Source organism: Alternaria viburni (assembly GCF_023758015.1).
Source record: "Alternaria viburni strain BMP 2772 chromosome Unknown scaffold_3, whole genome shotgun sequence".
In the NCBI taxonomy this organism is placed as follows: domain Eukaryota; kingdom Fungi; phylum Ascomycota; class Dothideomycetes; order Pleosporales; family Pleosporaceae; genus Alternaria; species Alternaria viburni.
The window spans coordinates 397,734-416,152 of record NW_026055772.1 but is presented as its reverse complement, the minus strand read 5'-3'; the positions used below and the strand labels follow the sequence as shown (position 1 = coordinate 416,152).

Here is an 18,419-nt window from a genome sequence, read left to right as displayed (position 1 = left end):
TGTCACTGGCCCGTAACACGAATTTTTATCAAACCTCGCTCACTCAGGGCGTCGAGCCGCGATATAACGATATAAACGTTACAATTTGGCGACTTTTCATCAATCACCGATCACCGATCACCGCTCATCGCCCGTTTGGGCGACGGTGAATTCGGCTGTCCTCTTGGCAGAAGAGCAAAACCGGGCTTGTGGTTTAGTGGTATAATACTCCCTTAGCATGGGAGTGGTCCAGGGTTCGATTCCCTGCAAGTCCATCTTTTTGCGCTGCTGTGCAGTCCCTAGACAGCGGAAGGAGTAGGACGGTGTGGTGAAGATTTGGGAATTTTTGGGGAATTTTTAGTAAGATGGGCATCACGACCCGTCATTCTACGCAGATGATGCAGCTTCTTTGCTCATAAATTCACTCCTGTGCTCATGTCTGCTGCTATAGTTTGACCATGTTCTTATTTGGTAATTGTTTCATGGACTTTGGGCGTGTGGTGGTCGCAGGCAGCATCACAAAATCGCGCTTCTCCAACAACCCCGTGGTAAAAGATATGCGACACCAGCTGCATACTGACCAGCGTGATCGATCAGTGTAGCGCATCGGTTTGAGCACATGCAACAGGAGTGTGTGGACTTCAACATAATTACGACACTCCTACTTAGCAAATAACCCCATAGGTCTAATTTTGAGTCTCTCCGCAGCTCCGAATCAGGGAAGATGTGATTGTACACACTCCTGTGCAACAAAGTACGATCTCGCAAAGACAGTCTTAGTTCACCCTTCGCTCGCAGCAAATTCTGTCCCCACTCGACCGCATGTCTGAAGACAGCAATCGCTATATGATCTGGCGAACCTAGTGGCGGGTCAGTGTTCAAAGCTTTGTTAATGCTACGTATGGCGCTCAACAAAGGAGAGGAAGACGCATCCTCAGCATCGCCGCACCACTAGCTACAAACGATCCGAGCGGAAGCGAACATAGTTATCACGACTGAGAAAACTCTGAATCATCGGCATCTGCCTCATCTGCGCCTGACTTCCCCGGTGGGAACAGGTCAAATGGTTGATCAAAGAGGAAATCAAGCATGCCACGATGCATCTCCGTCTTCTCACGCAACCTCGGAGTTCCGGGCTCTCCACCGATATCCAAAAGCACCACTCCCCATTCTATCGCGTGTTTTAATGTGTCGAAACTCTTGATATCAGTGGTATCATCAGCGCCCTCCTGTGCGTCTGACTCAGCGGTCCGGATAGCGATGGGAACGATCGTACCACGAAGCTTCGCAAGTACTGCCCTTTTGGTGTCGCTCTGGAAAGTTTCACGTAGAACTTCCTCGGTATTCTGCGTAGCGTTGTAGACGCTGGCTTCAGAGGAAGTTCGTTTGCGCATACTTGAAAAGAGGAAGCGCCAAGCGATCAAATGAGGTTCGTGTTCTCGTAGCGCTTTAACCTCATCGTCCGGTGAGCTGTTGACGATGCCGTCGACGAGATCTAGTACGTGACCTTGGGCCACTGCACTCGATTGAGCATCTCTGGTCTTGGATTTCCAAGAAGCAACTAAGTCAGTTAACTTCCCATCAAGAGCGCCAGTATTTGCTCGCTTCCGACGTTTTCGGAACGACACATGTTCCTTGCCAGGAGCATACAGCGCCCACTCGTTGCTGTCATCTTTGCTAAATTCGAGTTTAAAGTCTTGAGCGATAGCGTCTACCGGCTTGTGTATTTCGTCGCCGTACATTCTGTCCAACTTGGAGAGGTTGCGATCGATATCCTGTCGCAGACGATCTAGAGACGGACGTCTCTTGGGATGATATCGCAGACAGGACGAGACGAGCTTACAGAGACGCACGCTGTATTCTTTGGGAAGATCTTCCAACATTGTTGGGAAAACGCCATCTTTGCCGACGTTTCCTTCCCTCAGTTTCTCGTTGGAATACCAATTGTCGGTTCTGTCTTTGGCTCGTTTGTAGAAGGTTTCTTCAGAATCTTTATGAGCCACCATCAGTGCCCAGGCTGTCATAGCCAGGCTCCAGACATCCGACTTCTCCGAAACATCCCAGTAAGCCGGTTTCCAGTCGTGTCTAATTTGCGTGGTGTTTTCTCGTTCCTGATTGTATATGAGCAATGCCTCCGTCGTGATGAATTTTTCAGTACTTACTGGTGGCTGCATTCCAGGAGTGCCCTGATACCGTCTGTTGTCAACATCTCGCGGATTGTCTTGCTCAAAAGCAACATCAAAATCAGATACAACGACATCTGGATATGCAGGGTACCCATCGTTATTGGACCGTAGGAATATGTTGGCATCTTTGATGTCGGAGTGCACAATTGGCCGCCACATCTCGTCTTGATTTTGGGGTTCAGCATTCGGTGATGAACAGGTACCAGACTGCAGAGCTAATAGTGCATCGGTCGCTTGGCTAAGAAAGTACCAAATGAAGTGCTCGGGTACAGCTTTTTGGGGAGTATTTGCATGTCCCCGATGGACGCGTGCAAGGGTCCCAAGATCGGCAAACGACGTGTATATGTTATACAGGTCTCGCTCTGACACTTGGTCATCAGGGCGATTGCGGAATCTCTTAGTGGATTTTCGGTGGCTGCTGCCATGATACGCGATCATGTGAGAACAGTGGAGGCTACTAATTCTCTTGTTCATAAGGATCTCATGTTCTGCAGCTTGCCTTTCTGTGTCTGTTATTGCCTCTAGACATTTCACTGTAATGCGCTAAAATAGTTCAGAAGAGCCATCTGGATGTGCTTTTTGTATTTGACTCACCTCTTCAATTTCACCAGTACTGTTGGTTCGAACACATAAGTAGACGGACTTGCGAGGCATCGATCCCTGGCTAAAACGCCGCTTACCATCGTCGAGCCGGGTTTGGTGCAAAGTCATTGCAAACTTCCAACGACCGTTATCATGATTGTAGAAGGCTTTTCTCTGACCTGCTGTAGGAGCTAAGAAGCGTTTGCGTTCAGGGTTATTCTGAAGAAAAAAGGTAGGCGAGCGCTCGCCGCTCGAGACTTCCGATGACGCCGCGGACGCATCATTGTCGTCGGCCTCCGGTAATGCGGGTGGTCCTGCTACTGGCAATACTGGGGGCGGTGGAATAGGTAGAGGGGGTGGTAGAGCGACCAGCGGAGCAGCGCCTGGTGCAACTGCCGTCGCCGCAGGTTGACCAAGGGGTCTTTTCTTCTCCCAATATCTCCTCTTCTTATTCCACTGTGCTACGACCTTTCTTCCTGGGCATCCTCGGGGAAGGTCTCTGCCCCTTATTTGGAGTAGCCATCGCATCAGTGCAAGAAACGCATTTCTCGTCGGATCGTCGGGGAGGTTATTATAGAGTGTTGTATCATCGGCATCTATACTTCCGTATGTGTCAAAACCGTTGACATTATCGACCCATGGGCGCGGAGGATTTGCCATTGCATGCAGATTGTGCTGGGTGCCTTGGTATGTTAGGGAGGATTATGTGAGGATTTGCAAAACAGACTGCGCAAGTCTGCGCTCAAGTGAAATCGCATTTCCATTTCGACAAATAACGTCAAAGCCTCTTGTACTGCTTTGTTGATGGCCGTGAGGTGCTGGTTTGATGCGAAGACAATGGAATTGGGGGTGCGGAAGCAAGAAAGAACTCTAGGGGTCTTTACTTAGTAAGACGCTTTGTCGCATTTGGCAAGAGTTTCTGTTCAGAAGTAACCTTTAACTTTTGTTTCTCATGCAATTGATTTCGTTACCCTTTTAGCGTTCATATCTCCTGCTTCCACTCCTTGTTAAACGCCCGCCCAATAACCATTCTCCTCACCTCACTCGTTCCAGCACCGATCTCATACAACTTGGCATCCCTAAGTATCCTACCAACGGGCACTTCGTTCATGTATCCCATGCCGCCCATCAACTGCACGGCATCAGCCGCGACCTCGCTCGCCCTCTCTGCCGCATACAGGATGGCGCCTGCGCAGTCTTGTGTCTTGATATCGGGACTAGCATGCGACTCATCCACAGCGCGGGCAACACTGTATGTGAACGCCTGACTAGCACGATATTTCGTGTACATATCCGCCAGCTTCCCCTGCACAAGCTGATTATGCGCGATCGGCGTACCGAACTGCTTCCGCTGGTGTGTGTAAGGAAGGACGTTATCAAGCGAGGCCTGCATGAGACCCAGCGGTCCCGCTGAGAGTACAAGGCGTTCGAGATCCAGGCCCTCCATCAAGACGCGGACGCCGCGGTTGATCTCGCCGAGGACATTTTCCTTGGGGACGAAGACGTTCTCGAAGACAAGTTCGCCAGTGTTGGAGCCGCGCATACCCAGCTTGTCTAGTTTGTTCGCGACGCTAAAGCCGGGGGTGGAGGTCTCGAGGATGAAGGCTGTGATGCCCTTGGAGGCGGCATTGGGTTCGGTTTTGGCGTAGACGACTATTACGTGTGCGTCTGGGCCCTGTAGATGTCTTGTTAGCACATCTCCCTAGCAGTCTCATATATGAGCATAACAGGGAACGTACGTTTGTAATCCACATCTTGGTGCCATTAAGCAGATACCCACCATCCACCTCCTTCGCCGTACTCTTCATACTAACAACATCACTCCCAGCACTATGCTCGCTCATAGCCAGCCCACCAATCTTCTCCCCACTGATCAAACCAGGCAGGTATTTCTTCTTCTGCTCTGCATTCCCGTTCAACATCAACTGGTTGACGCACAATTGGCTGTGTGCCGCGTAACTCAGTCCTATGCTTCCGCTCGCCCGCGACAGCTCCTCCATGACGACACAGTGGGCTTGGTAGCCCATTGCCAGTCCGCCGAACTCCTCATCCGCGGTTATGCCTAGGAAACCCGCCTCGCCGAACTTCTGCCACATTTCGTTGGGGAACTCATTTTGTTTGTCTGTGCGAGCGGCGACGTCTTCGGGGATCTCGCGTTGGGCGAAGTCGCGGACTGAGTCGCGGAGCTCGTCGAGGTCGGATTGCGAGGGGGGTGTGAAGGCTTTGGGGTGCTTGGTCGATGCGTGGCGGACTGTTGTGGAGGAGATGGCGGCGCGAGGGACGCGTGTTTGCCGGATGCTGCGTGTGAAGAGGCGGGGGGCTAGGGAGGCCATTTTGACTGTGATGTAAACTGGAAATTGAAAGTTTAGAGGAAACTTGTCAAGAAAAGTGGTGAGATGTCTGACAATACCGTCTTGGGAGTTCGGTTTGCGACGGCTGATGGACCGAGGCACCTTCCTAACTGATGGATTGCGGAGGACCAGGGTCCGGGGAAGAGGGAAGCGGCGTAATTCCGCTCTCCCTTCCCATCTATCAACAAGCCTCTACACCTCCAACAAGCCCTCAAAGGTCCTTGACACGCTTCATCGCCCTGTCATTACACTCCCCCACATCCAGCGCGACCAGAAACCTACTCACAGCATTATACGCCGCAACCGTCGCCGTCAACTCCACAACCATGGTATCCTCCAACACGCCCTTGACCATCTCCGCAACCATATCTTCCACCTGCACACCCACCGTCATCTGATCCGTATAAACCATAACCGCATACTCCTCCTTGCTGAATCCCAACAGCCCCTCCCTCTCCACCATCCCATGTTTTGTAACAGGTAAATCAAAGATAGTCTGAAGTACTTCTTTGGACACGCCTGCTTTCAATGCTAGAGCGGCATGCACGTCCCACTCGTGAACTGCGTGGTTTAGCACTGCGATGCGACTGATGGCTAGTTCTTTGAGATTGGCTGGTAGACTAGTTTGCGTGCGGATTGCGCCGATGAATGAGTTCCAGCCGTCTGCTACCGCGGGGTTGTGTAGCAGCGCCAGGTCGAGTGGGATGAGGGGGCGCGGCTTTCGTCGCTCGGCGATGCGCTCGTAGATTGGACGGGCTTCTTCATTTGGGGGCTCGCTTGGGGCGTAGGGGACGCGCATCTTTGGCTGGGTTGTAGTGCTGAGGGGCCGTACGTGGATGGTGGATGTGATGGGTCGAGTTTGGGAGCGGATGAGCTTGGCTAGATGTGGGCGGAGAAACATTAGATGTGAGGAAGCAGGGAAAGAGGGAGACTATATATCACTCTTTTGCATATGCAGGGACTGTCACGGATATACTTTCCGGTATACGGAATAGCGAGGCATGGCACTGGTGAGCAATGCTAGTTGTTCAGATAAGAGTGAGTAAATCAGGTTTTTGAAAGATCGTTCGATCAAAGATTCATTCATGCGTAGTTTTCAGTAGATCTCACCATATGAAATATATACATGTTCAACACCACAAAAGACGAACTAATCTACAATCTGCTCTGCTCATCAAAGACATTCGGTAACCTGGGAATGCCTTCCAATCTAGTTGTCTTCTTACCCGCTGGCGCAAGTGTAACATTGTATGTCAAGTCGAGCTTCGCCTTGGGGTCCTTGCTAGGTTCAAAGTCTAGCAGCAGATCGTCCTTGACGGCAAAGACAGTGTCGTTCGAGACCCATTGGTCGTCGCGGGGGTATAATTGTGTGATGAGCGGCTTGTAGTTCTCGGCTGAAACCATGAGATGGATGTGTGCGGGACGGAAGGGGTGGCGGTCGAGAGTCTTGAAGAGTTGGCCAGCGGCGCCTGTTGTGTGTTAGTCTTGCTCGTAAAATATCTTCAGAAGAAAACATACCATCGGTAGGCAGCGAGTACGCTGTTGGCTTGTAGCAGTAGTACCAGTACTCGCCCTTTTCGTTTGTGGTGAACTTTCCGCGCAGGTTGTTGGGCTCCTGGTTCTCGGGGTCTTGGAAGTCGTACTTTCCATTTGCGCTCGCTTGCCAGATGTCGATGACGGCGTTGGGGATGCCCTTCTTGGTGTCGAGATCCATGACTACACCGTGCATGAGAGTGGTTTGGCCATCGGGATGCGGGTTTCGGATGATGGTGTCGCCGAGGTCGCGGAATGGCGAGTGTGGTGACCAGAAGGGGCCGAGGATTGTGGAGGAGGTGGGTGTCTCGCCAGACTCGTTGATGTGCTTGTGTGCGATCTCGTCGACCAATCTGGGTAGAAGTTAGTATGACGTTTGGACTTGCTCAAGGTTTGACGACTTACGATTCTACACCTAGGACATCTGAAATGCGATGCGCCTCGTTCCTGGTGGCTGTTGTGGTCTTGCCAATGGAGTTCACAAATCGCACACCCTCAAACCACTCCTCGTTGGTCAGCTCGACCTCGCGGATGAAGTCGTGAAGATGTCTAATCAGCTTGCCCATGACGAAACGCGTCCGGTCTGGCACATTTGGTCCAATAGCGTTGATGACGGCGTCGGTGAAGTTGGGGTCGAAGCGGTGCGAGCCATTCTCCTGAACCTCAGGCGCTGTCTGTGTGTTTGGGTCCATTTTGGAGGTGTGGTTATATAGGGAATCAAGGTACAAAGGGTATCAAAGGGCAAGTAAGGGGAAGTAGTGCGGAATAGACATCATGCCTGGGAGGCATGAGCTTAATAAATAGTAACTGAATTCTACCGCCCGCAGCCAACCGAACCGATACCGTTGACAATGGCCGTCTCTCTAGCCGCGGATCAGGCGAGACCTTGTCAGAGCTGTCTGGCGGCATGCTGTACCGGCTTTCAAACGTACTATGAGCGCGAGGAGCTACAGTGCCGAAGGCTGCGCCAGGTCGCGACGGCTGCCCCGCCTCGCGCTGGGCGGGTTGGCGAATTAAAAGGGAGCCGATGTGGAAGAAGTCTTACCCGGCCTTTTTCCCTCACAATCTAGCGTCATCAGCACTAATGCCCCGCCTTCGGCGCAGACCCCTGAAGTCTAGAGACGCGACGCGATGGCTGAATTATCGCAGAGTGGAGGGGGGATTCGGATTGCATCCCAGAGTGACAGCTTTTGCTGCGAGCTGTTTATTTATACGAAAGACACGTTCCTTGCAAGGAAGCAACCACCAACATGGTCAAGCATCACCTCATGATCGGCACTTGGACGCCGCCAGGTGTGATCATTACAGTCGCATTCGATGATGAAACATTGAAGCTGGAGTTGGTGAAGAAGACGGAAATTCCAGAAGATGAGCCCATAAGCTGGATGGCTTTCGACGTATGCGCGCAATTCCTGGACCTTGATGTGACCGACAATAGCTGATGACCAGGATGACAGCACAAGAGGAAGAACATCTACGGTGCTTCTATGAAGAAATGGAGCTCGCACGAAGTCAAGAGCCCGAGTGAGATCGTGCACACAGGCAGCTTTCCCATGGGCGGACATCGTAAGCGACACACCATGAAGCTCAATGCCATTACTGACAAGTTCAACAGCCAAAGCAAACGATGCCGACACCAAGACCCGTGCGATCTTCCTCCTTCCCGCCCAGAAGCCTCCATATGCCGTGTACTGCAATCCGTTCTACGACTATGCTGGCTACGGCAACATCTTCTCGGTCAACCCGGAAGGCCACATCAAAGAGAACATCCAGAACTTCGAGTACTGCGACAAGACTGCCATCCACGGTATGGTCTTCGACCCCTCAGAGACCTATCTCTACAGCGCGGACATGTGGGCCAATCGGGTTTGGTGCCATAAGAAGATAGACGATGAAGGAAGGCTGGAAACAGTAGGCTTTACTGAGGCGCCCGCGCCGAAAGACCATCCTAGATGGGTAGAGATGCATCCGTCAGGGAACTATCTGTATGCCTTGATGGAGGCAGGTAATCGGTTGTGCGAGTACGTGATTGATCCGCAAACCAAGCTCCCCGTCTACACCCACAAGACGTACCCACTAATTCCACCTGGTAAAGTACCCTTCTACGCATTCTATATTGTTAGCTAAGTGTCTCCAGGTATCCCCAATGCAACCACTATGTACCGCTCCGACGTTTGCTTCCTCACCAAATCCTCAAACTACCTCTTCGCGACCTCTCGATCCAACTCCTTCTCCCTCACCGGTTACATTGCCGCATTCAAGATCGCTCCCTCAGGCGCCATTGAGCGACAAATCTGCCTCAATCCCACGCCAACTTCTGGTGGCCATTCGAATGCAGTATCGCCGTGTCCTTGGTCCGATGAGTGGTTAGCGCTTACGGATGATGAGAAGGGTGGCGTGGAGATATACAGGTGGCAGGATGAATTTCTAGCAAGAGTTGCGAGATTGGAGATTGGTGAGAAAGGCTTTGGTATGAATGCTATTTGGTACGACTAGATCGATACACAATACTTGGGCATAGAGGATACGTGGGTAGCATCAAGAGAAATAGCATCACGAAAGCTGCATCTTCAGCATGCTAGCATGATTTCTGGTGTGGGTGAGTACTGCATGCATTGATGGTCCTCCACGTCCCGAAGCGTAGCGTACACGCGTGGTAGCGGCGGGTCTGTGTTCAGCCTCGGAAGAATGAGGGGCAGCGGTACCGCCGTCGCCCGAACTAACGCCAGTCGGCAGATGTCGTCGGGGGAGCTCTTCCTTCCCCAACTTCGTCATGGCCTGCACGAGATAATTGGAGTAGTATAGTCGCAACCATCGAATCTAATCGTTTCCCAATCTTCCATTTCCACCCAGTCGTCTCTCATCTACTTGCGACACTCACACTGAAGTGCACAGCTACCCCACACAACAGATACAATGGCATCCAAATCAACACCAGGCATTTTGTACGTGACGATGCAGCCCAAGGAGGGCTTGCCTGAAGCACAGTTTCACGATTGGTAAGTTGACCCCTCCGCAGTCGCATCCTTGCCACTTCACGATCCCACCTGACACTTTCCCCTCCAAGGTACCAGAACGAACACGGCCCCAATCGTCTGCGCCTCCCCTTTTGTAACAATGGCTTCCGCTATCGCGCCACGGATCTCGAGAGCGCACCTGGGTCTAAAGATAAGCCAGAATGGATGGCCATCTACGATTTCGACGAACTCGAGTGGCTCACTAGGGAACCGTACACGAAGCTTCGAAGCGCACCGGTGCAATCGCAACGAGAACGCGATACTATGAAGCAGATCTTCGTCGACAGGCGATCGTACGATCTCCTCGGAGAGTGGAAGGGTGGAGACTTCAAGGACCTGCAGAAAGTTGAAAACGAGGGAGAGAAGAACGTCATGATTGCCGTGAGCTTTGCGCTGCATGAGGGCGCAGACAAGGAAGAGGAGCTGAAGAAGTGGTACAATGAGGAGCATGTACCTCTTCTGCAAAAGGTTCCCGGCTGGAGGAGAACAAGGAGATTCGTAACATCATACCTAGATCTGGAGAGCGGACACAAGACCGAGAAAGAGTACCTCGCGCTGCATGAGTACGCGCCGCAGAATGGGCTTGGAGGACCCGAGTTCAAGGATGCTACTACGACGGAGTGGTGCGATAAGATCTACAAGGATGTCGTAAAAGACAGGAAGAGGAGGGTCTACGATCTCTACTACACCTTTGGTGCTGCACAGCGCGACCTCCAAAGTCTGGCGAGCAAAGACACAGTACCAGCAGAGAGTTCAGAGGGCATGGTCAAGACATATCCTGCGCACACCACACCAGGGAAGCGACCAGTAATCGAGAGCTTCGTCACAACAAAAGACGGTGTGCAACTGCCGTACCGCCTCGAAGGCTCCAGTGATCCCAACGCGCCTCTACTCGTCCTCTCAAATAGTATACTCGTCGACTACGGCATCTGGGACGACTTCGTAGCCGAGTTCACAAAAGCCACAAACAACAAGTACCGCGTCCTCCGATACAGCACCCGAGGCCGCAACACGCTTCCCTCGAACTCTACATCACCTGTCACAGTCCACACGCTTACAGACGACGTCATCGCCCTCCTCGACGCCCTCCGCGTCAAGAAAGCCTCCATCGTCGGCGTCTCTCTCGGCGGCGCAACAGCACTCAACGCAGGCCTCTCCTACCCGGACCGCATCTCCGCATTCATAGGCTGCGACACCAACGCCTTCGCGCCCCCCTCTAACGCCAACGCCTGGAACGACCGCGTCGCCGTCGCCGAGAAAGAAGGTCTAACCGCCTCATCCGGCGAACCCATCGTCGGCGAAGAACTCGCAGAAGTGACAGTGCGCCGCTGGTTCGTCAAAGAGTCCTACGACGACGCTGAGCTAGCAAAGAAGATCCAGCGCGTCAAGGACATGGTTAAGACGAATTCGTTGGCTGGATTTAGAGATTCGGTCAAGGCGCTACATCAGTATGATATTAGGGAGAAGATGGCCGGGTACAAGGGGAAAGGTGCGTTCTTGGTGGGTGCGGGGGATGGCGTGTTGCCCAAGACTATGAAAGAGAATATGGCGGATAAGTTGGGGAGTGGGGTTGAGCTTAAGGTTGTGGATGGGGCGGGTCATTTGCCCATGGTGGAGAGGCCGGCGGAGGTTGCGCAGTTTGTTGCGAAGTTTTTGGAGGATTAGAGATGTGCATTTCGATAAGTAGAGGACCGAGACAAGTACTCATCTATCTCTATCTCAAGTTAGCTGGGGGCTTTTGCTTATTGGGATCCTCACCTGGGCAACGCCGACTAACCGTGAACAGATTAGCTCAGTAGAACCACCGAGAAATGAAACTTATATCCTCGCCTTCCGAGGTCGCGGACCCGCCATCTCCGCATCCTCTTTCCACAACCGCGTTCTTCCTTTAAGACACTTTCATTCAAATCCAAATCAGTAACAAACTTGTTCTGTCATTGGCCCCAGCCATTAGCCGACAAGACCTATTGCAGGTACTGAGGCTTTGGAAGCTACAATGTCGAATCGCGTCCGAAATGGCCGTATCGGCAAACGAAAGTCTCCCGAAAAGAAGCACAACCCGAATCTTACTCAACTATACTTCTTCAAACCCACTGCGGACAACCGGCGTTTACGCCCTTTCAACAAGACGCCTTACAAGCTTGACTTCTCCGTTCATCAGGGCCTCACCCTCGACGAGGTGGCCTGCAGGAGAGTGGGTGGCCCTGAATTTATCATCTGGGATATCCTTGGCGGAACTTTCGATTTGGCCAGTCGTCCTGACCTTGTTATCGCCCTACGCTCGCTTCCTCATATCTGGTACATAGATGAGAACTTCATGAATATCGATAGAGGGCTCGCCAGACGAGGCTTTAAAAAGGAGATCATTCCCGGATCGCACTATAAGATCTCCTGGCGTAGCGATCCCAGTCAGGTGAAATTGTCGGCTGACAAGACACCATTCGACCACTTTATAGAGATGAAATCGCCTCACGATGTAGAGGACTGGACAATGAGGCAAGAGGAGGTTAGTTTCAATGCGGAGCCCCTCGCTACTCTGCTACCTCGGGCAGCGAATACGGAACAGGGAAGGGCCTGGGATGTATATCCGATACGTCTGTCTTTTTATGGAGTGCCAGTTCGACTTGAACGCCTGTTCATTGATGATCCAGAGAAGAAAGCCACCTATCTCACTATTTCACCCGCCGGTATCACTACAAGCCCAAGCGGTCATCCTCTGAGACGACAACGATGCTTCCTTTATGTCACTATGAAGCTCGATGAGGAGGGAAAAGAGGAGGGCTGGGCAGAAAAGATGCTGGGCCTACCATTCCACTTCTCCGGGGCTTTATACAGCACCGACACCGTCGACTTGGTGGAGACTCGTTTTGAGAAAGTTGACGACGAGGCTGTCATCAAGAAAGGCCTCCGCTTCGAGTTAAGGGGCACTGTTGACAGCATCGACGAAGCCAAAATAACCGTCAAGCCAGATTGGTTGGATCGCCGAGCTTTGGAAAATGAAGACAACCGGGAAACTATGCACGTGATCTTGCAGAAGGATGTTGAAGTACCAGTGGTTGGGGAGAAGTATCTGATTAAAGGCATCATTCCGCCACCTGTTCACGATCAGTGGGGGAGTAGATTCGATTTGGAGGATGGCAAGCTACCGGATGGAGTCTGGAAGGCATTTGCTTTTGATCGCATCATCGAGTAAACTGTTGTCATTATGCTCGGTGCACAATTTTAGAGAGATAGCTGTGCTCGCCTTTGTCAATGCCATCGTCGCAACTGTTTAGTAGTGGAGTTGCGGACGACATCGAGTCTTTGTTCCACGTTTCGCATCCATGAAGCCTCTGTCCATCCATGAGCCGACCGGCACCGCTTTCATATGATCAACTCTTACTCATACGAGACAAAGACGATCCCTGTGTGAGACTGTTTGGCCGATGACTCTACAAAGCTAAGACCTTGTCTATGCCGCCTTCCTATACAAGCACCGCTCTTTCGCAAACATTCTACTTCTAAAAAATCAAAGTGTTCTTCTCAAACGCAGCTGGAAATGTCAGACCGGATCCAGCGCGGCCGCATCGAGAAGTCTCCGGGCAAATCACGTCAGTATGACCAGTCGTTTCTAAAGAAAGTATTTTCACGACACAATCAAGGGTATACTTTCCACCCCACGGACGAGAACAGGCGTACATTTCCCGAAAACAAGGATCGATATTTTTTCGACTTTGGCAGCTGGCGTGGCTCCTCGATTAAAGACCTCGCCCATGACTGGGATGGAGAGAGCTTTCTGGCTAACTTTGTGCTTGGCGAGAAGTTCGATTTGGAAGGTCGCCCCTCCCTCATCACCGCTCTCCGTCCGTTGGATGCTAATTATTACTGCGATGATTGGAAGGTTGGAACGAAGGTACTAGAACGAGGATTTACGCGGACTTTGAGAAAGGGATCTCACTTCTACTTTAGCAGTCTCGCAGAAGATTCCAGAGTACTGCTGTCTTGTGATGAGACGAAGTATGATCAGTTCATCCATGTAACGTACCCCCCGCCTGAGCATTGGACAAGAGAAAAGACTCCTTCATTTGAGGGCGGCGTAAAGATGCCTGATGTGACTCTAGACACGGCCACATTCGAGGAAACATTGTTCAGTAATCTCAATGAGGCCGAGCGAGAAGAGTTGGCACGATTCCCGGTACACCTCTCTTTCCACGGCATGCCCATCAGGCTAGAGCGGCTATTTCTCGACAAGCCAGACATGAAAGCGACATACCTGACTATAGCACCGTTCGGCTTCAAGAGCAGCTCGAGTAAAACACATCCCCATTATCTCACAATGCGTCTCAACGAAGAAGGCCAAGATGAGGATTGGGCCGAGAAGCTCCTCGGACTGCCCCATCACTTCTTCGGTGCCTACGTCAACGGCGAAACGGAGGATCTTACGTGCGCCCATATCAAGCCTATACAAGCAAGCGAAATTGAGGCTGGATTTCGCTTCGAAGTCCATGGTAACGTCGTGACATCTGAAAGGGGTCGTATTGAGCTAGATAAGGGTATTCCGTTTTATCGGTATGCATCTAAAAGATGTGCACCTAGAAGATATGCATCACCCAAGATTCGTGCCCTGATATACTTGCAAGAAGAATTGGATCTTCCAGGTGGACCAAATCACATTCGTGGGATAATTACGCGGTGGGACAACCGGGCATTTAGTTGTAGGAGAGATCGTCTCGAGGACGCGGTATGGAGACGCTGTGCTTCCGAACTTGAGAAGACGAAATGAAGATCGAGCTCTTGTAGCGCACTGAGATGTCATTGCTGCCGTATCAATATCAACACTTACCTTCCAAACTACATCCTACCCCCTATCCTCCCTGCCATCCAACCAGCTCGTACAATTCACACACCTCTTAGCCTTCTCGCTAATATACTTCCTGCAAAACCGACATTTGACCTGCTTTTTGACGATGTTATCCCCGCTGCCCCTCGAATACGCCAGCGCCACAACCCAAAGCGCCAGCGCCACGACCAGAAACCTGACAATCTTGTCCAAAAACTCGCCGTAAGCTAGTACGACGGCGCCATCGTCTACAGCCTGCTTAGGGGTGTTGTAGCCATTGGATATGGTGGTGTTGTAGTTGGGTCCGGATTGCAGGATGGCGAACTTGGCGTCGAGGTTGCGGGAGAGGAAGGGGAGGAGCGAGATTATGGGGAGGATGATGGAGGAGACGAGGGAGTTTGCGACGGCGGTGAAGGCGGCTGCGAGGCTGGGTTGTGAGTTAGTATGGCTTATGTGGATTTTGTCTTGTTAGATGGAAGTGACATACATCAGTCCAACGGCTACTTCGAGCACGTTGTCGCGTAGGGCGAAGTTGCTGAAGCTATCCCAGGCACTGGCGGTTCGCCTTCGGATCCCCTGTTCTGCATCGCGGAGGGTTTGGTGTGTGTCTTCGTCTAAGCGCGGCATGATGGTGCTGTAGGATGTTAGAGATGGTAGGGTAGGATGTCACGGTGGGTAAGGATGTGGTGCATGGGTGGTGAAAGCTGGAGTCGCGTCTCAGGTGACGACGTCATGCCGGCCGACGCGTAGTGCGCGCACCTAGGTAACCTTGGAAGGTTCGCACTAAGCACGCGCATCAGGCTTGTACGAGCACAAGCACGGTCACATTGGCATCTTTGAAGCATACAATTGCCATCGGATATGTTCAGCAGCGTTAACTGTAATGAACATCCCCCCTTCGTTGGTAGTTGTGGCGATATGATCATCTCCACTTCAACGCCTCCCGAAACCCAGTCTACTCCACGCGTAAGCTTCCCCAGGCTGTGGTCCACTTAGCGAGACGCCAGATAGATCGGCTTTCCTTATTATCATTGCCCTGCGTCGCAGACAGCCAGGCGGCTGCAGCGCTGCGCACGACATATCCAGATCCTCCGACATGACGACGTCTTGCACATCATGCCATGCACACGGCGAACACCACATCCTTCACGATCTCGATCGCGAACAGGCGTCGCACACCCAACCTCACATTTATCTTATCCAGCCACCAATCCGCGCCGTGGGTCTCCGAATACCGACCCCACAGAGTCGGCCCTTCTACACAGGAAGCCACTCTCCTCCCGAAGACAGGCCACTCTCCTCCCGAAGACAGGCCACTCTCCTCCCGAAGACAGGCCACATGCCCAACCCACACCCCACCCCACCGTCGTAACGAGGAAACCACCAAAAAAGATTTAGACCCCGCCTGTCGCAATCACAATCACGCCAGGCAGCCTCATGATTCAGTACCATCGTCAACTATGCCGACCCCGGATCAAAGCACTCCGCCGCCTATCTCGCGCCGCGTGACCCTGTGCGGCACGCCATAGTAAGATCGCCGTCCTATCTGTAAGGGTCGAAAGGGTACATCGTCCAAAACGCAGGGTCTTGCCATCCGAAGCGGATGGAAAAGCGTGGACATGACAAGTGGTCACGATACATCAGGTCATGTTGTATCAACTTTGGGAAAGGTAAGCTGTGTACATGTGTAGATCTCTTCGCGTAAAGCACACCAAAAAAAGATGCGCGGTGCAAAATACCCTTTTTCTGCGATAATGTCGGCACGCTGCGCTTCGTGAATGGAGGAAGTGAGGGGTAAAGAATCCGAAAATGTGGTTGGTGAAGCTGATGGATATATGCCGGTAGATGTTTCTTGGGCACACTTGCTCATGCAACATGCGCAGTGCACGAGGCCGCATGCAAGATACAGAACAAAGCGGTATGGCTAGTCCTTGTTGGAGTAATGGCAGACGAAAATCACGACTTGGTCTGCTGCAGGCAATCGTGAGGCTGAACGGAAAACGAGGAAGAAAAAAAATCGAGTTGGCTGGTACGATAAGATTATCTTCGCCTCTGTAGCGGTGGTGCCGGAAGACCCGATTATTCTTGCTGTGACAGTCGCCGCGGTGGTTTTTCGGATGGTTTAGGGTTGGAGCGGTAAGCGCGCGAAAGAGGGATGTTCGCTGCTGGCGTGTGGAGGGGTAATTTGGGCGCTGTTGGTGGTTTTTCGCTATCGTGGGTTATGCGGCGTGAGGTCACGGTACTGCACGCTTGTCTCTTAGTCTGCAGTAGTCGCGTTTTCGGGTGGGGGATGGTTGCGTGTGCTCGACTCAGTATATCGCCGACGGAGGCTGTCAATGGAAGGGGTTGGCCCGTTGCGTTTGATGAGGTCGTCATAGCAATATCACCGAGCCAAGTGCGAAGGAGGGGATGAAGCTTGAAGATATTATGAAGTGGAATTTGTTTGTTGTTCGATCGCTATCATGCTGCCGCGGCACGCAATGCAGTACAGTATGTGTAAATGCTCAGTAAAACACCGCCCAATGCGTGTAACCATAAAAATGCAAGCCCGTGGTATACCAAAAACGCCTTCCAATGCTGTGTGTAAAGTCAAAAAGCCACCAACGCCGCGCAATGCTGTGTATCCAACCCCTACCCCATGATGCACCTTTTTCTCTATCCCGCCGTACTACCGTGCTACAAGATCGACTCTCCCGTTACCGAGTCGACTCGTGCTCTTGATTTTGATCGGGTCGATGACCTCCGGCGTTCTGCGCCGTCCTTGGGCTTCCTCGTCTTTGCGCGACGTAGCGCAGGAACATCCTCCTCTTCAGATTCGTCTACAGTGAACAGGTCCGGGCTGGGTTCTCTCCATGAGTGGCGATGACCCGATAGTGTGCGCGAGTACCGGCGACGGTTTTGCTGTTTGCGGGTCGCGAGATCCTGTGCGCGGCCTCGTGATGGTTCAGTGATTCTGATCCGTGGAGGGCTGAGCTGAGACACAACTTGTGGCGTGTCGTTCAGTCGATCGTCATCGAGCCCCATGAAAGACTCCTCCTCGTCCTCTTCGTAGATGGTAGGCGCGTGGTACTGAGTGTGGAGCTGGCTGTGGTTGTGCTTGACATATCGGGTCCACTTGTTGGCGAGGTTGGACTTGAACTTGGAAGACTTGGTGGTGCGCGGTCCTTCCTGGACGTCGATGCCTGCGCTCAGGGACAGCTCGTACGGGTCGTCAGCCTCGGTGATGGGTGGTGAGATGAAGTGCGAGAAGGGGTCTTCGTCGATGTCCGGAAGATCGTTTTCATTAGTGTCGTCGTTGCCGTTCTCGACCCATGGTGGGAAGGAGTAGGCGCGAGGGGTGCTTCGTAGATAGGAAGGCATTATTAAGAGGAAGTCCTTGAGCTTTCGAAGGAGCGATGAACGTCGAACAGGCAGTGATGGCTTAGCGCTTGATTCAACCTTGACAAAGGCGATGTGACCGAGAATGGTGTTCGTTCCCCCGGCTCCTGGCCGGTCCTTCCTGAAACAGCAGCTCGAGAACGCTCGGTGAAGAGAGTTCACAAGTGGTGCTGGTAGGAGGTTTTGGTAGTAGGTTCGCCAGTGGTGAGCGGCGCACGCAAGCTATATATGCGTGACTTTTGGGTAGGCGTCTGGAAGAGTCACGAGTGGACGGCGTGGGAGAGGCGACGAATATGAGACAATGCGAGTGCTGCCTGGGAAGTGTTTGCCTGGGAGAGGGCAATGCAAGAAGCGACAGTTAGTAGGAACCGTGGTTTATCCTCCGCGAGATGTCTGGGTACGGGATGCATATTCTGGAGGATTCCTTGGGTACTTATGTTGACAGGCGAGCGAAGCAGCCGGAAGAGGAGCCCTGCATGTGCAGTGCATGCGCATTAGCGTGCGGTGTGGATGAGAAGCTTAGTGCAGCGTGAGCAGAATAGGTAAGGATCCCAGGGCGCAAAGGAATGGGTGA

The 18,419-nt window shown here is 52.3% G+C and overlaps 10 protein-coding genes and 1 non-coding gene across 11 annotated transcripts; 5 read left to right on the top strand and 6 right to left on the bottom strand.

Moving 5' to 3' along the window:
- The first annotated feature begins 182 nt into the window (after positions 1-182).
- On the top strand, positions 183-254 carry J4E79_001771. The gene has a single exon. It is a non-coding gene; the product is annotated as a tRNA-Ala (tRNA).
- Positions 255-968: 714 nt separating this feature from the next.
- J4E79_001770 (uncharacterized protein) lies at positions 969-2,324 on the bottom strand (the record flags this gene model as incomplete). The annotated part of the gene is made up of 2 exons (XM_049350676.1): positions 969-2,090; positions 2,142-2,324. The coding sequence occupies 2 exons, from the start codon at positions 2,322-2,324 to the stop codon at positions 969-971; spliced, it is 1,305 nt and encodes a 434-aa protein (XP_049214515.1).
- Positions 2,325-3,729: 1,405 nt separating this feature from the next.
- J4E79_001769 (uncharacterized protein) lies at positions 3,730-5,080 on the bottom strand (the record flags this gene model as incomplete). The annotated part of the gene is made up of 2 exons (XM_049350675.1): positions 3,730-4,422; positions 4,487-5,080. The coding sequence occupies 2 exons, from the start codon at positions 5,078-5,080 to the stop codon at positions 3,730-3,732; spliced, it is 1,287 nt and encodes a 428-aa protein (XP_049214514.1).
- Positions 5,081-5,309: 229 nt separating this feature from the next.
- Positions 5,310-5,999, bottom strand: J4E79_001768 (uncharacterized protein; the record flags this gene model as incomplete). Its single annotated transcript, XM_049350674.1, has 1 exon — positions 5,310-5,999. The coding sequence occupies one exon, from the start codon at positions 5,997-5,999 to the stop codon at positions 5,310-5,312; it is 690 nt and encodes a 229-aa protein (XP_049214513.1).
- Positions 6,000-6,253: 254 nt separating this feature from the next.
- Positions 6,254-7,323, bottom strand: J4E79_001767 (uncharacterized protein; the record flags this gene model as incomplete). The annotated part of the gene is made up of 3 exons (XM_049350673.1): positions 6,254-6,567; positions 6,617-6,984; positions 7,037-7,323. 3 exons carry the CDS (start codon positions 7,321-7,323, stop codon positions 6,254-6,256), a joined length of 969 nt encoding a protein of 322 aa, XP_049214512.1.
- A 558-nt stretch (positions 7,324-7,881) lies between these two features.
- J4E79_001766 (uncharacterized protein) lies at positions 7,882-9,127 on the top strand (the record flags this gene model as incomplete). The annotated part of the gene is made up of 4 exons (XM_049350672.1): positions 7,882-8,028; positions 8,089-8,197; positions 8,247-8,720; positions 8,769-9,127. 4 exons carry the CDS (start codon positions 7,882-7,884, stop codon positions 9,125-9,127), a joined length of 1,089 nt encoding a protein of 362 aa, XP_049214511.1.
- A 420-nt stretch (positions 9,128-9,547) lies between these two features.
- J4E79_001765 (uncharacterized protein) lies at positions 9,548-11,313 on the top strand (the record flags this gene model as incomplete). The annotated part of the gene is made up of 2 exons (XM_049350671.1): positions 9,548-9,630; positions 9,699-11,313. 2 exons carry the CDS (start codon positions 9,548-9,550, stop codon positions 11,311-11,313), a joined length of 1,698 nt encoding a protein of 565 aa, XP_049214510.1.
- A 331-nt stretch (positions 11,314-11,644) lies between these two features.
- J4E79_001764 (uncharacterized protein) lies at positions 11,645-12,841 on the top strand (the record flags this gene model as incomplete). Its single annotated transcript, XM_049350670.1, has 2 exons — positions 11,645-12,242; positions 12,267-12,841. 2 exons carry the CDS (start codon positions 11,645-11,647, stop codon positions 12,839-12,841), a joined length of 1,173 nt encoding a protein of 390 aa, XP_049214509.1.
- Positions 12,842-13,186: 345 nt separating this feature from the next.
- On the top strand, positions 13,187-14,255 carry J4E79_001763 (uncharacterized protein; the record flags this gene model as incomplete). Its single annotated transcript, XM_049350669.1, has 2 exons — positions 13,187-14,196; positions 14,243-14,255. The coding sequence occupies 2 exons, from the start codon at positions 13,187-13,189 to the stop codon at positions 14,253-14,255; spliced, it is 1,023 nt and encodes a 340-aa protein (XP_049214508.1).
- A 230-nt stretch (positions 14,256-14,485) lies between these two features.
- Positions 14,486-15,094, bottom strand: J4E79_001762 (uncharacterized protein; the record flags this gene model as incomplete). Its single annotated transcript, XM_049350668.1, has 2 exons — positions 14,486-14,894; positions 14,955-15,094. 2 exons carry the CDS (start codon positions 15,092-15,094, stop codon positions 14,486-14,488), a joined length of 549 nt encoding a protein of 182 aa, XP_049214507.1.
- A 2,049-nt stretch (positions 15,095-17,143) lies between these two features.
- On the bottom strand, positions 17,144-17,827 carry J4E79_001761 (uncharacterized protein; the record flags this gene model as incomplete). Its single annotated transcript, XM_049350667.1, has 1 exon — positions 17,144-17,827. One exon carries the CDS (start codon positions 17,825-17,827, stop codon positions 17,144-17,146), a length of 684 nt encoding a protein of 227 aa, XP_049214506.1.
- Between the last annotated feature and the right edge of the window lie 592 nt (positions 17,828-18,419).